The 17,500-nt window shown below is 36.5% G+C and overlaps 2 protein-coding genes across 15 annotated transcripts in view; one reads left to right on the top strand and one right to left on the bottom strand.

The window, feature by feature from the left end:
* LOC122266437 (uncharacterized) overlaps nucleotides 1-15,640 on the top strand; it is a 26,896-nt gene extending 11,256 nt beyond the window's left edge. Inside the window, exons 2-22 of one of the 12 annotated variants that reach the window (XM_086546924.1) lie at nucleotides 158-215; nucleotides 1,367-1,620; nucleotides 1,801-2,030; nucleotides 2,226-2,437; nucleotides 2,890-3,085; nucleotides 3,193-3,339; nucleotides 3,506-3,708; nucleotides 3,824-4,006; nucleotides 4,133-4,283; nucleotides 4,407-4,568; nucleotides 5,035-5,169; nucleotides 5,580-5,807; nucleotides 6,314-6,429; nucleotides 10,702-10,827; nucleotides 10,993-11,186; nucleotides 11,568-11,621; nucleotides 11,795-11,855; nucleotides 12,675-12,755; nucleotides 12,969-13,172; nucleotides 13,667-13,814; nucleotides 15,259-15,640. In XM_086546924.1, coding sequence (XP_086403050.1) covers nucleotides 1,567-1,620; nucleotides 1,801-2,030; nucleotides 2,226-2,437; nucleotides 2,890-3,085; nucleotides 3,193-3,339; nucleotides 3,506-3,708; nucleotides 3,824-4,006; nucleotides 4,133-4,283; nucleotides 4,407-4,568; nucleotides 5,035-5,169; nucleotides 5,580-5,807; nucleotides 6,314-6,429; nucleotides 10,702-10,827; nucleotides 10,993-11,186; nucleotides 11,568-11,621; nucleotides 11,795-11,855; nucleotides 12,675-12,755; nucleotides 12,969-13,172; nucleotides 13,667-13,814; nucleotides 15,259-15,361 — 2,988 coding nt within the window. In that variant the 5' untranslated portion in view covers nucleotides 158-215; nucleotides 1,367-1,566 and the 3' untranslated portion in view covers nucleotides 15,362-15,640. Of the gene's footprint in view, nucleotides 1-157; nucleotides 216-1,366; nucleotides 1,621-1,800; nucleotides 2,031-2,177; nucleotides 2,438-2,889; nucleotides 3,086-3,189; nucleotides 3,340-3,505; nucleotides 3,709-3,823; nucleotides 4,007-4,132; nucleotides 4,284-4,406; nucleotides 4,584-5,034; nucleotides 5,170-5,579; nucleotides 5,808-6,313; nucleotides 6,430-10,701; nucleotides 10,828-10,992; nucleotides 11,187-11,567; nucleotides 11,622-11,794; nucleotides 11,856-12,674; nucleotides 12,756-12,968; nucleotides 13,173-13,666; nucleotides 13,815-15,258 lie in introns of those variants that run through there. The other 11 variants (XM_086546922.1, XM_086546923.1, XM_086546921.1 and 8 more) reach the window with 11 other exon arrangements.
* LOC122266439 (sorting nexin-18) overlaps nucleotides 15,544-17,500 on the bottom strand; it is an 8,196-nt gene continuing 6,239 nt past the window's right edge. For all 3 annotated transcript variants that reach the window (XM_043036199.2, XM_043036201.2, XM_086546927.1), the window contains 4 exons: nucleotides 17,479-17,500; nucleotides 17,121-17,287; nucleotides 16,737-16,943; nucleotides 15,544-16,602 (listed from right to left, as the gene is read on the bottom strand). The exon at nucleotides 17,479-17,500 is cut by the window's right edge and continues 160 nt beyond it. In XM_043036199.2, coding sequence (XP_042892133.2) covers nucleotides 16,558-16,602; nucleotides 16,737-16,943; nucleotides 17,121-17,287; nucleotides 17,479-17,500 — 441 coding nt within the window. In that variant the 3' untranslated portion in view covers nucleotides 15,544-16,557. The remainder of the gene's footprint in view (nucleotides 16,603-16,736; nucleotides 16,944-17,120; nucleotides 17,288-17,478) is intronic.

Genomic DNA, 17,500 nt, shown 5'->3' with positions numbered 1-17,500 from the left:
TTTATGCCAGTGTTCATTCCTGTCCTTTTTGATTTTGCAGCCACCTGTGACTCGTATAACATTTATCAGATATGTACTTGGTTGGTGAGAATCTACTAATTTTAGTAGTGAGTTGTATTGACAAATGAAAGTAAACATGGTCTCTATATTTCCATAGGTGAATCTATCGGAAGGGAGGACCACTAAAGAAGCTGGGAAGGACAACAATCACAGAGGTAATGTTTGTAGAAACACAAAAACCTTAGGTATATATGATTTTGAACATTGTTTTATTTAAAGTGAAGGTTAAATGACATTGTATACATTCTAGTATATATAATTGTTTCCCCTTGGATGTTGAACATTGAGAGTGTGATCTCCTTTGGTGATTATTGATAACATTTCCCCATATTTGATCAGCTTTAGAAATGCAACAAATGCTCTGGTTCCAAGCTGAATATCATTAATAACAATACATTAGGTAGTAAGATAATTTCAAGAAACTTTCTGATAGAGTACTGGTATGGAAAGGCCGATAACTACTTAATCCTGGGAGGAGGATTGCATTTATTCAAACACTGCCTCTTTTTTTTTTTTATACATACATACAAATATATGACTTTGGGTTGTATATGCTCTCAGAATCTCAATCTAATTGTTTATATTTTAGATAGGATCAGCCATTTTTCAAGGCAACAGATTTTTTTTTTTCACGTGACATTTTCTCTTAACCCATCCCCGACGGGGGAATTCTAACCCGGGGCGTTTAAATCAATTGAATGGCTGGCACAATACTGTGCCGCCCGGCAACTGGGCTTTTGAATGCGCGGTACACATGCTGTACCACCCGTCCTGTGTGGGTTAATATATGAGGTGTATGCTTTCATAGTGTCAATTCAAGTTTGGAAAGTATATTTACAGCAGTTAACCATGAAGTATGTTAGGAATGTTCACTTCAAAAATGGTGACCTACCTGCTATATGTTCTTTTTTTTGTGTATGTGTGTCTGTATCTGACTGTTTATCTGGTTTTATGTCTCTCTGTCTGTGTTTATGACTCTGGTTACTTGGTTAGAATACCAGTTTTATCTCAAATACTGTTTGAAATGAGTGTGTTGATATTTCTTAAACATTATGATCTTCATCCTAGTTTAACAGGCTAGTAGTAGAAACCTTTAAGCAAAATATGATTATTTTTTCAAATAAAAATTTCCTGGATAGTTGATAGTTTTCAAAGCATGGACGTAAATACTGAAAAAAAGTATTTATTTAGAGAATATTAGATAGAAGGGAAGAAAGAGTTTCCTTGTGAATTGCAAGAACATGTTTTTTTTTTCTTTTCCTATTTTTCAAATTCAAAATTTTCAAAGTAGCTTTATGTGTTGCAGGGTTGCAGGTCAAAAGTGGTGGAAACACTCCAGTCAGCTTTCCTCATCCAGCCAACAGCACCCTCATTCCCCCTCACGGCTCCTGCATCGGCAAAGGTGGACCTGGCGCTCAGGGATCCGAGGTGTGGGACCTGAGAAGGCTAGAAGAGGAAAGCGAAGTAGCCCTAGAGCGACGGCGGCAACAGCTGACGCAGGAGTTGATGCGTGAGATGGCCGGTGACTCGCATCACCATATGTCAGCTATGGATAAGAAGGTTGGTAATAGGTCGTATCTAAAGTTTGAAGAATCACATACCAATTATGTTTTTTTATATCCGAGTTATTTATCTGTAGCAAGCAGACCACTAGCTAAATTACTCATAGTTATTTCTTAAAAGAAGTTACTTGTGTTGAGAGATATTTATAATTCATCTCTTCTTCATCTCTCCCCTCAGCAAATGCATGGTCAGCATGGCCATAGAAGAAGCATTTCGTCTTCAAGTAGCAGTTCATCCTCATCCACTTCCTCGTCAACGTCATCGTCCTCCAGTTCCTCCTCTACTGATACCTCGGCTCACAGGCCAGGTCACAAGCGGGATGCCAAGCGCAAGCCGAGACCCAGCAAGAGGGTTCCTCCTCCAGGCGACCGTTCCAAGCTCAAGAAGACCAAGTCTGCATCATCATCGTGAGTTGATGTTGTCCTATAGATAAAGCTTTGTTTAATTATTGAATTTCATTTTTGTACTTATATCATACAAGACTGTATTTTGTTATGATTAGTATTGTTTAATATTTTCTTTTCTCTTCCTTTCTTTCCTTTTTCATAACTTAGTTTTCAAGGAGCAGATCAGGTGACACTGATACAAATGCCCATTCACAGGAGGAAGCACAGTAGCAACAAAAGCAGCAAGAAGAGCCACCCTAGTAAAAAGGACCATGACAAAGTCAGGAGCCACAAGACTAGCCGTTCACCCACCAGGAGGAAGAGTTCCATGTCCAAGAAGCTCTTATCTCCCGGACGCAAGCGCTCGCCATCGCCCAGTTCGAGAAAGTCGCACAAGATATCACCTGGGTCCTCTAAGCGGAGCAAGAGTAAGTACATAGAATAGATTTATTAATATGTTTTGATATGATTTTTCTCAATGGAAAATAATGTGTCAGTAAGATTTTGATCATGATTCTAAAAGTTTCATGAAATTGAATATTAGTACAATTGGACCTTTGGGCATGGGCATCCTTCTTTTACTATTAATATTGGGTAGTTATAAAACATTCTACAGAAGTTGGGCAATTTTTGAAATGCCTCCCAAATTAGATTAATAGGAGGGATTGATGATGGCTTTCCATCATTCCATCATTGTATTACATAACCAGATACTGAAGATTTTTAGTTAGTGATGCAATTTTTTTTAACTGTGTTAACAATAGGCATTTGTTATCACTCATGAAAGATACAAAAGTATCATGGTATCTTTCAAATCACAAACAATATTATTAGATAGTTCATGGTCAATTTTTTATAAGTATATATTTTTTTTTTGCAGGCAGAAAGAGGTCCCACTCCCCTAGGGAACGCATAGAATATCGAGACAACCGCATGGCTGTCCCAGAGAGATCCCTAAGCCATGGGCGTGACCCTAGCCTCGGATCTCATGCGGGCTCATCGCGTGGTAGAGACCCACGGGTCGATGACCGAATGCGTAGGATGTCTCCTGAGCAACTTGGAAGGGACAGATACAGGTGAGTGAAGCTGAAGGGCTGCATTTCTCAGTGTTCATAATGTAATGGATATTCCATTTCACTCAACATATTACTGTTAAAAAAAAAAATCTTTGTATTACCAGTAGCAGAGCAGAATCGCCGAGCCGGAGGTATGAAAAGGAGCGCGGAATGGAAGAGTATGTTGAACAGCGTCGAGAGCGTCGGTCACCCATATCATCAAGGTCAAGAGAGGTTGAAAGGAAGGACCCTCACAGACATAGAGATTATGACAGGTAAGACATTTCAAAGCTTGTGTAAATTGTCTTCAAATTATGTAGGTAATAAAAAAAATAATATGTGTGGGTCTGTGGCAGTATTTTAGACAAATAAATGAGAATATGCCATATACAAAGAAAAACAAATTGTACCCTTTTTTACATTCTTTTTTAAATGCTACAGGCATGAACGAGATCATTATGATGAACGCCGCCGTGAAGACCCGAGGAGAGAAGACCGTGAAAGGGAGCAATTGAGAGAAAGAGAATTGAGGGAGAGGGAGATGAGGGACAGAGAGCTATTGAAGGAAAGGGAGAGAGTGGAGCTGATGGAACGGGAACAAGAAAGAGAAAGGGAGAGAATGAGGGAAGTGGATGACAGGAGAGGTATGGTTTATCTTAGTCTGTTCATTAGACAAATGTGGTATATTCATTTAGGTGCCATATTTATACACATTATGACGTACTTTCACTATCCTCATATGTGTTGTTCATTTCCAAGGGCGCTATGCAAGAGAACACGAGTTTGCAAGAGAGAGGGAGGTGGTGGTACGTGGTGGCGGCAGGGAATATGAAGGAGAGAGAGAGTTCTATTCACCGAGAGGCCGACCAGAAATAGATGCAAGAGTCATGCCTGTTGATGATCGCAGGGCCTATGAAGACCCAGCATATGATAGATATCAGAGTGAGTTAGAAATACAAAGTAGTTGAATGTTGGAAATATTAGAAATTAAAAATTATTTTGTTTCTGTGTCCTTACTGATGAATACATCCATATGCATTACTATCATTAAATTGTTATTGACCTCAGGTGAGCGTGAACGCAGTCGCTATGAAGCAGGTCGTGATCGGTATGAAGAATTGGCCCTACATGATCGTAGAGGACTGCCTCCTATGGAAGATCGTCGCTCTGATCGAAGGGGCCCTCCAATTGATACTCGTTTTCCAGATGAACGCAGAAGGTAAGGAAATGTTTTTAACGAATTACCAATCTGTATCTGAAATACTTGTAATTACAGAAATTGGAGTTAGAAGACCTTCATTGAAAGAGAAAGTTTTCAAGTAGTATTTCTCTCATTACTCAGAAGTGGAGGTAGTCTTGACCCTAGAGCTCACGAAGCATGGGTGGAGGAACATCGTGGGATGGAGCGGCTGGAGAGAGCCGAGCATTTCGCACCCCATGTTCCCCCTCGTCACCGCCACCAACCTGACTGGGTGGGAGGCCGTCCACCCGCAGCTTGGGAAAGGCATAAACACCCCAGGTTTTTATAATTTGATTAGTGTATTCAGGACTTGAACATAGTATGTTGGTTCTTTCTTTATGGTATATGGTTTCAATTGATAGAGTTATTGAATAGACAGTTAGCTAGATCAGTATTGGGTCAGATTCATTTCAGGGGACACACTGCAAATTCATTATTAGTTATATCTAATCCTGTCAGCACTACTATGGGAAGTAATCAGGTAGTTAATTGTTATTGGAGATGAGAAGTAATAAAGTAAATCATGTAATGCTTCTCTACAGCGATTTAGGGAGTGAGATGTGGATTTGCAAAGCTTGATTGACGGATTGATTGATTTTTTTTTTTCCATCTTTAATTCTATCTGTTTAATGAATTATCTGTATATTTAGAGATTTGGAAATGGATTTCACTGTTTCTCATATTTAATTATTACATAAATAACTGCTAATTGCAATCCTGATCCTGATAGGCATGAAGACTGGGGAGATGAGTATGGCGTTGCAGTAAGCAGTCGAGGTGGAGAATGGGGAGAGGAGCCTCATGAGTGGGTAGGAGACCGTCAGGGTCCTCTGCCACCCCACCAAGAACAGTGGAGTCATCCAAGGTCAGATTTCGTATTAAAAAAGAAAAGCAAAAATAACTAAATACAAATTTTGTAAACTGGTGAACTCATATTCTAAAAAAGAGCCAAAGAGAAATATCTTTAAAGTTGTGTATAATGTCACTGCTGTTTCTTATGTCTTCATTTATTTTTCTGTCTGGATTAGTGTAACTGACAAGATTCTGTATTATAGTATATGATTTAACACATAAGTGCATAAAGGGATATGATGATGAATTTAACACTGAATTGGGATTAACAGTATTGCAGTATAGTATATGGTTTATAAATAATCATCATATACACTGTAAAAAGGAAAATAACCACCATAACTTTTCTCCCTTCTTTTGCATCATTCCACCCTAAAAAAAAAAGAAAGCATACTAACATAAAAAGTTGACATACACCCTTAGAAGGAGCTACAGGGATGAGTGGGGCGGCAGAGGGAGTGAGTGGGTCGATCGGGCTCTCCCTGCTTATTCTGCCGCGCGCGATTTAGGTCCTCCTGCACCCCAGGGACCTTCGGTTGGAAGGGCAGACCACAGCCAGCCGCCACCACTCGGACGCAGGCCTCGCAGAGAGCAAGTGGAACAGGTCATTGACCCCCCTCCCTTGGCTGGATCGTCAAGTCGCCATCACCTGTGAGTCCCTAGTTCATTTGACGATTTTTTCTTCGTTTTTAGGTTTAGTTTTATATGTCAGCTGCTTGTAAGCAAATAACCTTACATCCTCAGGCCTTTCTTTTTTAATGCTTGTCTTGATTACGTTTTTGTAATCTGCATTTCTAGCTGTATCCTTGTTTTAAGACCATTCTGAATCCATGATTATATTATGCACTAAAGAGAAAGTTATATGATAAAACATTTATTAATATAGTTCTTTTTTGGGAGTGCTTATGTAATTTGTATTCATTCTTTTATTTTTTCCCCAAATATTTGCTTCATTACCTTTCTTAGTGGCATGTACTCTGAGATATTAATTTAAACCATCAATTTTACTGATTTTTTTTCATGTGATTTAAGAAAATGTTAGTATGTGTGTTTGCATTTATGCTTGCATCCGTGCATAGATTATTTATAGACATGAGTTCAAATGTAGACGTACCAATTATTTGTATGTTAACGTAACTTTCTGCTTCCCGTTGCAGGCCACCTAGCAGTGAGGATGAGGGTATTGAAAGTGCCTTGGTGCCTCCCAGAGGTGGGGATGCAGGCACTCCCCCACCCCCGGACCAGGACCAGGCACTCATGCCAGGTAATGACGGTAAGACCATCCCCCCCCCAGTGTGTCCAGCCTCGTCAAGTCAGTTTATTATCTGGTAGTTTGCATGTGTATTGTTTCTGTTGATTATTTAGTTTTGTACCTTTTGAAATGGTTATTCTGTATTTTCTGTTGCTGTCTCTTTCTTATTGGTGTTTTTATCTCTTTCTTTCTCTCTCTCTTTCTTTCTTTCTTTCTTTCTTTCTTTCTTTCTTCTGTACATCCAAGGTTTAGGTAAAGATAAGAAAAAAAGTAATTGATGATGTGCATGAAACAGAGGAGCTTAGAAACTTATTTTCTACTCTCTTCTCATAGTTAATTGCAAAACGATATCATAGGAGAACAAGGGCAGAGAATATAGGGTGAGAGAGAAGTGTCTTTGCATGAAGAAAGGGAAAAGTTGGGATAACAGGAGCAGAAATATGCCTGTAGGAATTGGTACAGATGTGAATAAATTGCTTTGCAGTGCAGGAGCTCTAATATATGTCCCGTGATTGAATCTTTATCAAAATCTCTCTTATGTAATTCTGATGAAGTTCATCTCTTACTCTGTGAAGTTGTTCATCCACATTTACACCTTTTTTTCTATATTAGTCACAATGTGTTCAGAAATATGCCTTCTTATTTTTGTATTAATTAATGTTAGATTAACCTGTGATATATAATTGACGAAAAAAGGAAAACAATTGATAGGATATGAATATTAATTGCACAGTAAATTGTAGAAATAATTTTGCAAGCTCTCAATTTACATAGAAACTTTGAAGTTTTATTTTGTAATCTGAAAAGGAGACCACAAAGTTAGTACTATAACTATTGCCATATTTTGAATCACACAGATGATATCATTTTCTAAAATTAGCATAGTACAGGATATCAAACAGCAGCCTCATCTCTTCCCTATGATGGCATGGTGTTAATGTGAGCACTATTTTGTTATTTTAATGTTTATATCATATAATGGTTGGGTGTTACATGTCCTAAGTGTTTTTGTAGGTTTTGCTTGTGGCTGAATGCACTGCAAGAACTGATTGAAAGCACTGATTATTTTTTTTGATAGTTAAGTGTGTTTTGAAAAGGTTTATTTATAAGGATGAACATGCATCATTTTTTGAAGCCATTATAATTATTATTTTTTTTATTATTATTATTATTGTTATTATTGTTATTATTGTTATTATTACTATTACTATTGTTGATATAATTATTGTTAATATAATTTCATTTTTAAAGAATATTCAAAGCCTTCAGATAATTTTTATGTGACAATTTTCCCATATATATATATATATATATATTAATATATATATATATATATATATATATATATATATACATATATATATATATATATATATATATATATATGTATATATATATCTACGTAGATGAAAACAGCATTTTCTCTTGATATGAAAATTATTATGAGAAAAGAAACATTTTAGTTGAATGTACAGAAGGGCCTGAGTGACTATATTTACATTTCTTTATATATTTTGCTCTCACACAAGGGAAAAGTAACTATAGGAAATTCTATTTTATTTTCATATAAATGAACAAATGATAAGTTTTAATGAGTGAATTTGTCATTAGCATACTTAATTAGATTGAAATTTAAAGGTAAGTGCAAATGTTACCTAATGTTTGACGGGAAGATGATAAGAATCTTCACTAATGATAAAAGACAATTAGTATGAGTATGAGAGATTTCTAAGGGGCTAGGCATCGATTAGCTAAAAGAAGAGGCTATTAATAAAGTAGTCCAGAGATTCAGTCAATAGCCAATAGTAATAGCTGACACTATTCTTACCTTAGCTTAGAGAGATTATTTTGTCAACAAATATAACTCAGTTAGAATAACCATGAATATTGAACATCAGCTTTTGTTGCATTGTTAGCGTTAGTGATATTTTCCTACAGTTAAAAGGATATGCTTTTTGCATTGTGTCGATTTGCATATTTTTATACTTCATATTATCTCCTGTAGGAATGTAAATTATTTTTAGAGGAAATGTCACTTTCTTACTATGGATAAGAAATGATATCTAACCACTGTTCATATAATTGTTCATAATTTGAATAAGTAATGGCCTTTTTTCATTCATTGTCAGAACTACAAAGTCTCAACTTCTATGCCATTCTCATTTTGTTCCACATTCAGTACATCAAAGTTTTCAGGCAATTGTCATGTACTTTCAAAGTTAGGTAGATATCTATCGTAATCATTCTCAAAATCAGTATATATTTCAGAGGACTGACCTCACTTCATAGTAAGACCTAAACTCTTGTATAAGTCCCCATTCTCATCCCAGCAGTTATTACTGACCTTTTGGTATCGTTTATTGCTTATCGCTTATCGCGTATCGTGTATCGTGCTGCTCGTTCACTGAAGAGGTGATTCTCGTTTGGCCAGGTCGTTTTACTGGCACTGTGAAGAAGTATCAGGAACGAGTTAGTAAACGAAGGGCTTAGGATTCCATTGATCAAATGTCCTAAAGGAGTGCTTTGGTAGTCTTTCAATTGTGGGTCATTGAAGTAATAGGGTAAAGATCTATCAAAAATGAATGCTTACACTTTTAGGTATGAGGAGTATTAGCCATCTGTGTCCTAAACCAGCTAATCTAAACCAGAGATACATAAGGAAAACAAAAGTAATTTTTTCTAGAATGGTGTTTCCTTATGAACTGTTGTTTAAGCTTTGCCTCTCCACAAGGAAGCTTCGTTGAAAGAATAAAAAGCCAAGATGGAAGTCTGTGGGATTTAATATTAGCATTTACCATTAATTTGTTATATTTCTTTTATTCAAGATCTTTGTTTACTGTTTTCAGAGTGAAATGTTGAATGTTAATAAAAGAAAATAGATGTTTAATTGGATGCTTATAAAAGAAAGTATTTATTTATGCACACAATAGAGGCTCTGAAATCTCTTGTAATAATCCTGAGGAACTAACCAATATTTTTATTAGACATGTGATAAAATTATGTTAAAGTACAAAGAGGTAGAAAATGATAATAACAAAAGATAGCAGAGGTAAAAATATTTTTTTAAAAGATATATAGTGACTGAGAAGTATTATTGAAAAGAAGATTGGACTCACAGATGCCAAATGACATAAAAAAGGTAACAGTAAACTATGAATTCTGCCCTTGAATCAGATGGAATAATATTACATTTATAACTGATAACTTTTATTTTCTGTGTTGACACTTAACTTACTTATAACTCATACATTTCCCTTTCAGTTAAATAAAGATATTCTTGTCCATTCCTCATACTTTTTGTTTCTTTTCTTAAAGATCTTGCGACTTATAAAGTACTGAAAAATTATTCTTGAAATTACTTGTGATTGTTATTCTTGTTTTTGAATCTCTTAGTGTAGTTAGTTTGTCAGTCAAATATATATGGATGCAAAGATGCTAGAGTGCAGAAAGTCTCACTTTAATCACACTTTTGTCTTTTTTGTAGATCAGCTGTAACACAAAATGCTTTCCACCATATTCGTACAAACATCATGCTGTCGGGTACTTCTACTTTGAATATTACTTTTACCCTTGTACTACTCTTGCCAGTACTTGACACATTTTCCTAAGCAATATCATATCCTCTTTTCCTCTTACACTAATGTAGATGTGGATTCTCAGCTGAGCACGTCTTGTTTATCAAAATGTAGAGTTGGTGTTGTCCAATATGTGGGTAGATGACTTGCTGCAGTCAACTAGAAAGTATTTGTTATGTGTCATTGTCAGTATTGTGTCATTGTCAGTATCAGTGGTGGTGGTTATATATATAAGATAATATATATATATTGACAGTATTAGTCCTCTCTTATTCTCCTCCCCTTCTAAGTCTCCCCCCTCACCTTATCTTTCTCTCACTCTCTCTCTGTGCCCCCCCCCCCTTCTCTCTCTCTCTCTCTCTCTCTCTCTCTCTCTCTCTCTCTCTCTCTCTCTCTCTCTCTCTCTCTCTTCTCTCTCTCTCTCCTTCTTCGCTCTCTCTCTCTCTCTCTCTCTCTCTCTCTCTCTCTCTCTCTCTCTCTCTCTCTCTCTCCCTCTCTCTCTCTCTTTCCTCTCTCTCTCTCCTCTCTCTCTCTCTCTCTCTCTCTCTCTCTCTCTCTCTCTCTCTCTCTCTCTCTCTCTCTCTCTCTCTCTCTCTCTCTCTCTCTCTCTCTCTCTCTCTCTCTCTCTCTCTCTCTCTCTCTCTCTCTCTCTCATAGTCCAGCAAACATTTGTTTTTTACACTTCATACATTGGTAATGGCCCTGTTTAATACCTCAGGGGAGTTGTGGGAGTATGACCCTGGTAGAGGTTCATGGGTTCGAAGGGCAGCCGATGCTCCCCCAGCACCTGAGGCCGAATCACCATCTAAAAAGGAAAAGTCCCTGTCAGAACCTCCCCAAGAAGGTAAGAAATTTTGAAAGTCTCTTTATCACCATTAACTTTTAGAGATTTATTCATATGTTTTATTTATTATCATTTTTAATTGTATGTTGGACATTTAAGCATTCGTGATTAGTACTGTAAACAACATAACCTTGAAAATAGGAAACATCGAGGTCTTATTCTCAGCAGAGAGTGAAAATGGTGGCAATGCAGAGATCAAGAAAAGGAACACACCAGAAGAACCTGTTGTTGAGGAAGTCGCAGCCAAGAAACCACGGGTAGAAGCCCCAGCGCCCATCGAGGAGCCCGAAAACACCCTACAGGAGAAAGACACGTTCAGCGACATTAGTGATGATGCTGACGACATTCTCAACCAAGAGGTGTGTAGTTGATAATGTAATTTGAATGAGAGGGAATTGTTACCTTCTGTAAGTTGTACAATGTGTCTTTTTAGATTGTTTTGAGATACAGAAATATGATGCAATTTAAGGTCTGTAGGTCGGGATAATGTTTTCATTTTGAGTGAGAGAGAGCCAGATATGGAGATCTCTTTTGTAATGTTACTGAGGGTTGAATGATAGATAAAGAATTCTGATTTCTGTATTCTGTATATATGATGCTGTGGCAAAATGTTAGATGAGACAATCCTTTTATTTGAAAATGGGTTAAAAAAAAAGAAGAAAAAAAGTTTGTCCTGAAGTAATAGTAGCCTTTTGTTTTGACAGGCATGTAGATATTGCAATAATATTTCTTTTTCCCAGGTTGGAGGATACAATGATGATGATAGCCGCAACTTGAGTTCAAGTCAGTTGGAGGTAAGAGAGAAATTAATATCGTATGAGATTAGTACAAGTAATCTAGGAGTCCCATGTAGTATCTTATATGTCTTGTATAACTGGAAAATGAAATATTGATCATATCCTGTTTATTGATAAGGTGTATCCCTGTATTGCAAAAGTAAGCAATTTCATTTTTTTAATGTTCCAAGCCTGCCTTTTTCCACCAGGATTCACGGAATTTGAGCCGTGAGAATGGACCGTCGTATGATGGTGAGTAAATGCTTTAGATAGAAATAATCTATTTAATAATTTATTCTTAGTTGAGACATAAAAGATTGTTTTTATTGTGGTAAAGAATTACTGAAAATGGTGCATTGATAGTCAGTTCCAGACGGCAGGTGTATAGTTATCTCGGTCCTTGATACATTTTAATCACGGACAAGTCGTTGACACTGTTTTGAGTGAAGTAACATCTAACAAACATACTATTCATTGCATATAGTGCATTTCCACTGAGAATTATATACCTACTACTTTCTAGTTTCTTCTTCCTCTCCCCTCAAAGTTCTCTCCATTTTCCTTAACCACTTATTGTAATTTACCAGTTTCTTTACAAAGAGCATAATAGGCAGCTAGCTGGATGGTATTCAAGACAATCATGTATGTTTGTAATTTTGTATATTCATTCCATTATATGTGCCATATCTATAGCATAAAGATTTTGTGAAACAGCATGTAATATGAAGAGCAAATATTGATCATTTGTGATCATTTATTATAGATAAACCTCCTGAAAATCTATAAATCATCTTGTCAACTCCTAGAATTGTTTTGTTCTGAACTTTCACCATTTTTTCCATCATCTGCCAGGCTCAGAGACATGCATGTCAATTGTTTCTTAGTTTGTAGAATCTACAACTAATTCAGTCACCAAAGTTGATTAACCTGACCCTATTTTATTCTTTCATCCCGAGAAAAACTAGCAAGAAATGTGATGCGTTGCAGCTCTAGTTTCCTGTTTCATGGTGTGTGCAGTACTAGTCAGAGATATTGAAGTAATTATTATTATTATTATTTTTTTTTTTTCAGATCTGTTAGATGACGAAGAAGCCATACACCTGGAGGAGATCAGTGACGATGAGTTGGAAGAAGATAGACAGGCTAAATTCAGTAAGTGATGAAAAAGGGATAGGTTTTCTCTGTCGATAAGGTCACAGCATTAATTGTGGTTGTTGGAGAAAGTATATAGTTTTGTTTTGTCACTTGAATATATAGCTTTAATTGTAACATTATGTTTTACAAGATATATGTAAAGATTAATAAAAACTCGGGCATATTGCTTAATGAGGTACTATACAGAACAAATTTTTATTATTATTACAGATGTAGCAGGTGCTTTGGACATAAACTGGGCTTCCCTTGTGCGCGATACCTCAGCAACACACGAGGTCGCAGCAGGAACAGCTCTCAAGAGATTCAGTCCTGCCCACCTCCTGGCACGAATAGGAGTATCTACTAGATATGCTAGGAAAGAGGTGATCGAAAGAGTCAGAGCTGTGTGCGCTGCAGACACGGCTAAAGATGAAGGCAAGTTCACCAGATGTATTGATCTGTTTAGGGAGTAGTAATCCCATATTTCTTTATTTCTTTTATACAATTCATGAAGATTAGGTTTAGGTGAAGATTGTCAGTTACAGTGAATATGATATTCAGTTGAAATTCACTGGGCAAGTTTTTTTTCTTCACATAAAGCACACATACAAATCAAGAAAATAAAGTCTTAGGACCCTTTTACTATAGATTTACTGGTATTTCATACATATCTTACTGTTGTAGCTATTGACAGTTCATAGCTGTTAGAATCAACAGACTAGTTTGATTCTTGATTCTCATGCTCTTGTAACAATGGTATTTAGAGAGAGAGAGAAAAAAAAGGAATGCTTAAGCTAATTATCAGTTATTGTCCTTTTGTGTAGGTAGATTCCTTCCCTTGCTGTAATATTGTGCTTGGGCTTTTCATATTAACCTTTTTATTTTTTTTCCTTGTTTCATTTTATCTTAAAACATGATACAAATTACAGAACCCAAGGACATTGAAGTACCGCCTGTAGTGGATTCCACAGGTGTCGTCCGGCTGATAAAAGCCCGAGAGGAGAGCCGCCAGAGAATCCTGGATAGCATTGGTCCCAACAGGAGAGCTCTCTGTGCAAGACAGGATATTGCCTTGAGGTATGGTTTCATGGCATATCTTTTGTAAAGTATGCTGGATTGATGTTGAATCTTTTACAGCTTGCAGTGACTAATGTTATCTGTATGATACGGATAGTTCACAGCAATGCATTATATATACACTTAAAAAAAAACAAAAAAAAAAATGTGCACACATGCATGCACACACTCACTCTCACTCTTGCTCACCCTCGCACTAGCACTTATACACTTATACATTCAGACACTCACAAACATACACAGGCATACACACACATGCACTTATGCACCCCCCCCCCCAAACACACACACACACACACAATACACACACTTTTTTTTAAGGATCATTAACACATTGATGCTGGGCATGCATGTTTTCCTGCAATGTCCACAACTGTTTTTTTTTTTTTTTTTTTTTTTTTTCCACAAATACATGGGTCCAATTAAGGATTTAGTTAGTAGGCCTACCTGAACTTACTAGTTTACCCCATTTCTTGAATTTTAGGGATCTTTAAAATTTCCTTTATTATTGTCATAATTTTTATTGATATTGATGATGATGATAATGATGTCAGTAATCTCAGTAGTAGTAATAATAATAGTAATAAAATCGAAAAAATCCCAAAAAATCAAGGAATATGGGTAGACAGGGGAGGTCAGTTAAGCTTAGTAATGGAATCCTTGGTGACTAAGCACTTGTTAACCCTCTCTCGACGGGTGATACACCATTGGTACCGCGCATTCAAGGGCCCGTTTGCAGGGTGCCGGCATACGGCGTCAATCATTTAATTGATTTAAGCCTATGCGTTCGAGAGCCCTGGCATTGCCATCCATGTGTGAAAAAAACGACAACAAAAAAACAGTGGATTGTGCATTTCACAGCATCAATGATTAGATATTTATAGGTACAGCATTTAAAACTTTTGTTGAGTATCCTGTTGTTAGTCACAAGTAATACTTAATTAATCATGATTTATTATCCCATATTTTTCCTTTTGTTATTATCATAGGGATAAATATCACTGCCATTGTCACTCATTGCTCTAGTAAAGCAAGTATCATATGATCCTTATAGTGGTAGGTGTATTATGCACTAGATCTTAGACCTTTGGTGAATGAGAAAATTTGCAAGACCCCTTTGGCAGATAAAATTTGCAAGACCCCTTTGGCAGATAAAATTTGCAAGACCCCTTTGGCAGATAAAATTTGCAAGACCCCTTTGGCAGATAAAATTTGCAAGACCCCTTTGGCAGATAAAATTTGCAAGACACCTTTGGCAGATAAAATTTGCAAGACCCCTTTGGCAGATAAAATTTGCAAGACCCCTTTGGCAGATAAAATTTGCAACGCACCTTTGGCAGATAAAATTCGCAACACACCTTTGGCAGATAAAATTTGCAACACACCTTTGGCACACAATATATAGCACAACAAATCGCATTGAAATTATTGCTTCTCTTTCCAGGCGGCAACTGTGCAATCTCCCAGAGCAAGATCTTCTAGGTGATAATCCATTACTGGACAAGGATTTGTTCAGACAGTCGGTCTCTCTGTTGAAATCATGTTGAGCAAGATCGGAAGATTTCCTACAACTGTTAGATTTTTTTTTTTTTTCTAGATATATTTCTTTATTTTTTAAAAGTCTCGGCCTGAGACGTTGCACAAGGGTTGATATACATCGTCATGAATGCTATTTAATGGTAACATTTTTCTTGATTGGGACAGTAAGGTTGAATAATAAAAAGAGCTATTTTTCTCTGATTTTGTAATTTCCTTGCTTTTCCACCCCAGAGTTTATGAACAAATATATTGTAGAATTATGAAGTACATAAATTTGATCATTGTGATTTTTTTGTTTTTTGTTGATCCATTAATAAAAATTCTCTATACATGATATATACAAATCAAAACTGACTCCCTATCTAAATCAATACAAGGGTCATGAAAAAAATATAAGGGACACTTATACATTGTTTAAATTGCAGTGTTTCATTATTTATTGAAATACCCATAAAAAAAATCTAATTCAATTATTCTGGTAAAACTAAGGATTCAACATACACGATAATCAGTAATACCTTAATGGTTTTATGACATATACCAAGGAATTGCCATTAAAAAAGAACAGAAAATTTCCCGCCAAGACATCTCGCGGAGAAGGCAAGGGATGACCCAGAAACACGACACACAACACAAAGAGTTACGCTGTAATTCTGAGACTGAATTTTGTTTTGATGGTAACAATTAGATAAGAAGATAACTGGCAAATATAATCACGTGTGAGTATCTTGAAAGTCTTGAAAGATATTTACCATCACTGGAGTTTCATTCCTTGGTCTGTTCCTTTAGATATTTGCCTATTCTGTCATGTAAATAGATACCTAGAACAAGGAATATGATTCAGTTCTGTACCAGAGTGTGGTACTGTACAACAATTACATTAAGGTAAAAGGAACTTATATGCATGAACATGTTTCTCTTGATATTAGAGGAACAGTATGTTTGTGTAAAGTAGATTTGAATAGTGGTACTTAAATTAAATGTACCAGTATAGATATTGTTATAAAAGGAAGGAATATCCTACAATCATAACAAAGCTTCTGAAAATCTATTCTGTGAAAGTAAATTTATATGTGAATGTATATTTGTGTTTAGGGGAGGATGAGTGGGTGTGTGCATGAGCTATATTTGTCTTCAAAGAAAGGCAAATTATCCCTTTAACTTATCATGAATATATGGACATCACAAAAGTTAACTTGTATTATTACATGTTAAACTTCTGAAGAGATGCAGTCAATCTATCGCTGATCTGAAAGAGAAAACAAATAAGTTAAAAAAATGACAGTAAGTAATCATCTCACTGGCAACTTTCTCTCTTCAGCTTACTACCATAGATAACAATTAGCAAAAATAAAAAAAAACAAGTCAATTCACAAAACATACCTTTTGGTAGAAGTTAATTTGACCCTTCAAGAATGATGCAATAGCCTTGTTAAAATCCATCGTCCTCACAGCTTGGAAGTGAGCTAGCTCTGCTTCGAACGCATAGGCTACGGTGTCGGAATGGTTGATAATTTTAGGTAACTGATCGTATTCCAGTCGCCCTTCCTTGGCATCCTTCTCGGCATTTCTTCTCTTAGCTAGGACATCCTGAGAGAAGCAGGTTTGGTATTAGTGTTGCACTGCATGCGATATAGTGATATATAATATGTTGACTCGGTTATGTTATCGGGAATTTCTTCGCGTTTGTGAATTGTTTTTCTGTGATTCTATAGATACTAAAATAGATTTGATGCAGGGAGTTAAAACTAAGCCGGAGTCAAACACCTTTAATAATGAATTGACACTTGAGAAAGAGTATATAAGTCCCCGGTACTCGAAGAGGAGGTTACACAGTGGATCCCAGTCGTGTTTTGGCTGCGTTTCATACATCGTGCCAATATCCTCATAGGCAGTGCTCATATCCTGCAGGGCTTGAGACAGACCTGAGCCATCTGAAAGATCAGAAGAAAAAAACGGAAATATGAAGTCTGGGGGAACTGGAGATGCTTGCACTTCAAATTGATGTAGGAATAACATATTTGCAACGCGACCGTAAACAACCAGCAGTTACTTAGCGGATTGTATTCCCGGATGGATAGCAGATTTGATCTTTCAGACCCGAGGGAAAACCAAAAGGAATTACCAGTGTCAGGGTCGGATTCGAA

The sequence above is a fragment of the Penaeus japonicus genome, unplaced genomic scaffold, assembly GCF_977035675.1.
Source record: "Penaeus japonicus unplaced genomic scaffold, GWHDUDI00000001_assembly GWHDUDI00000018, whole genome shotgun sequence".
Taxonomy (NCBI): domain Eukaryota; kingdom Metazoa; phylum Arthropoda; class Malacostraca; order Decapoda; family Penaeidae; genus Penaeus; species Penaeus japonicus.
This window is presented reverse-complemented; position numbering and strand designations above follow the sequence as displayed.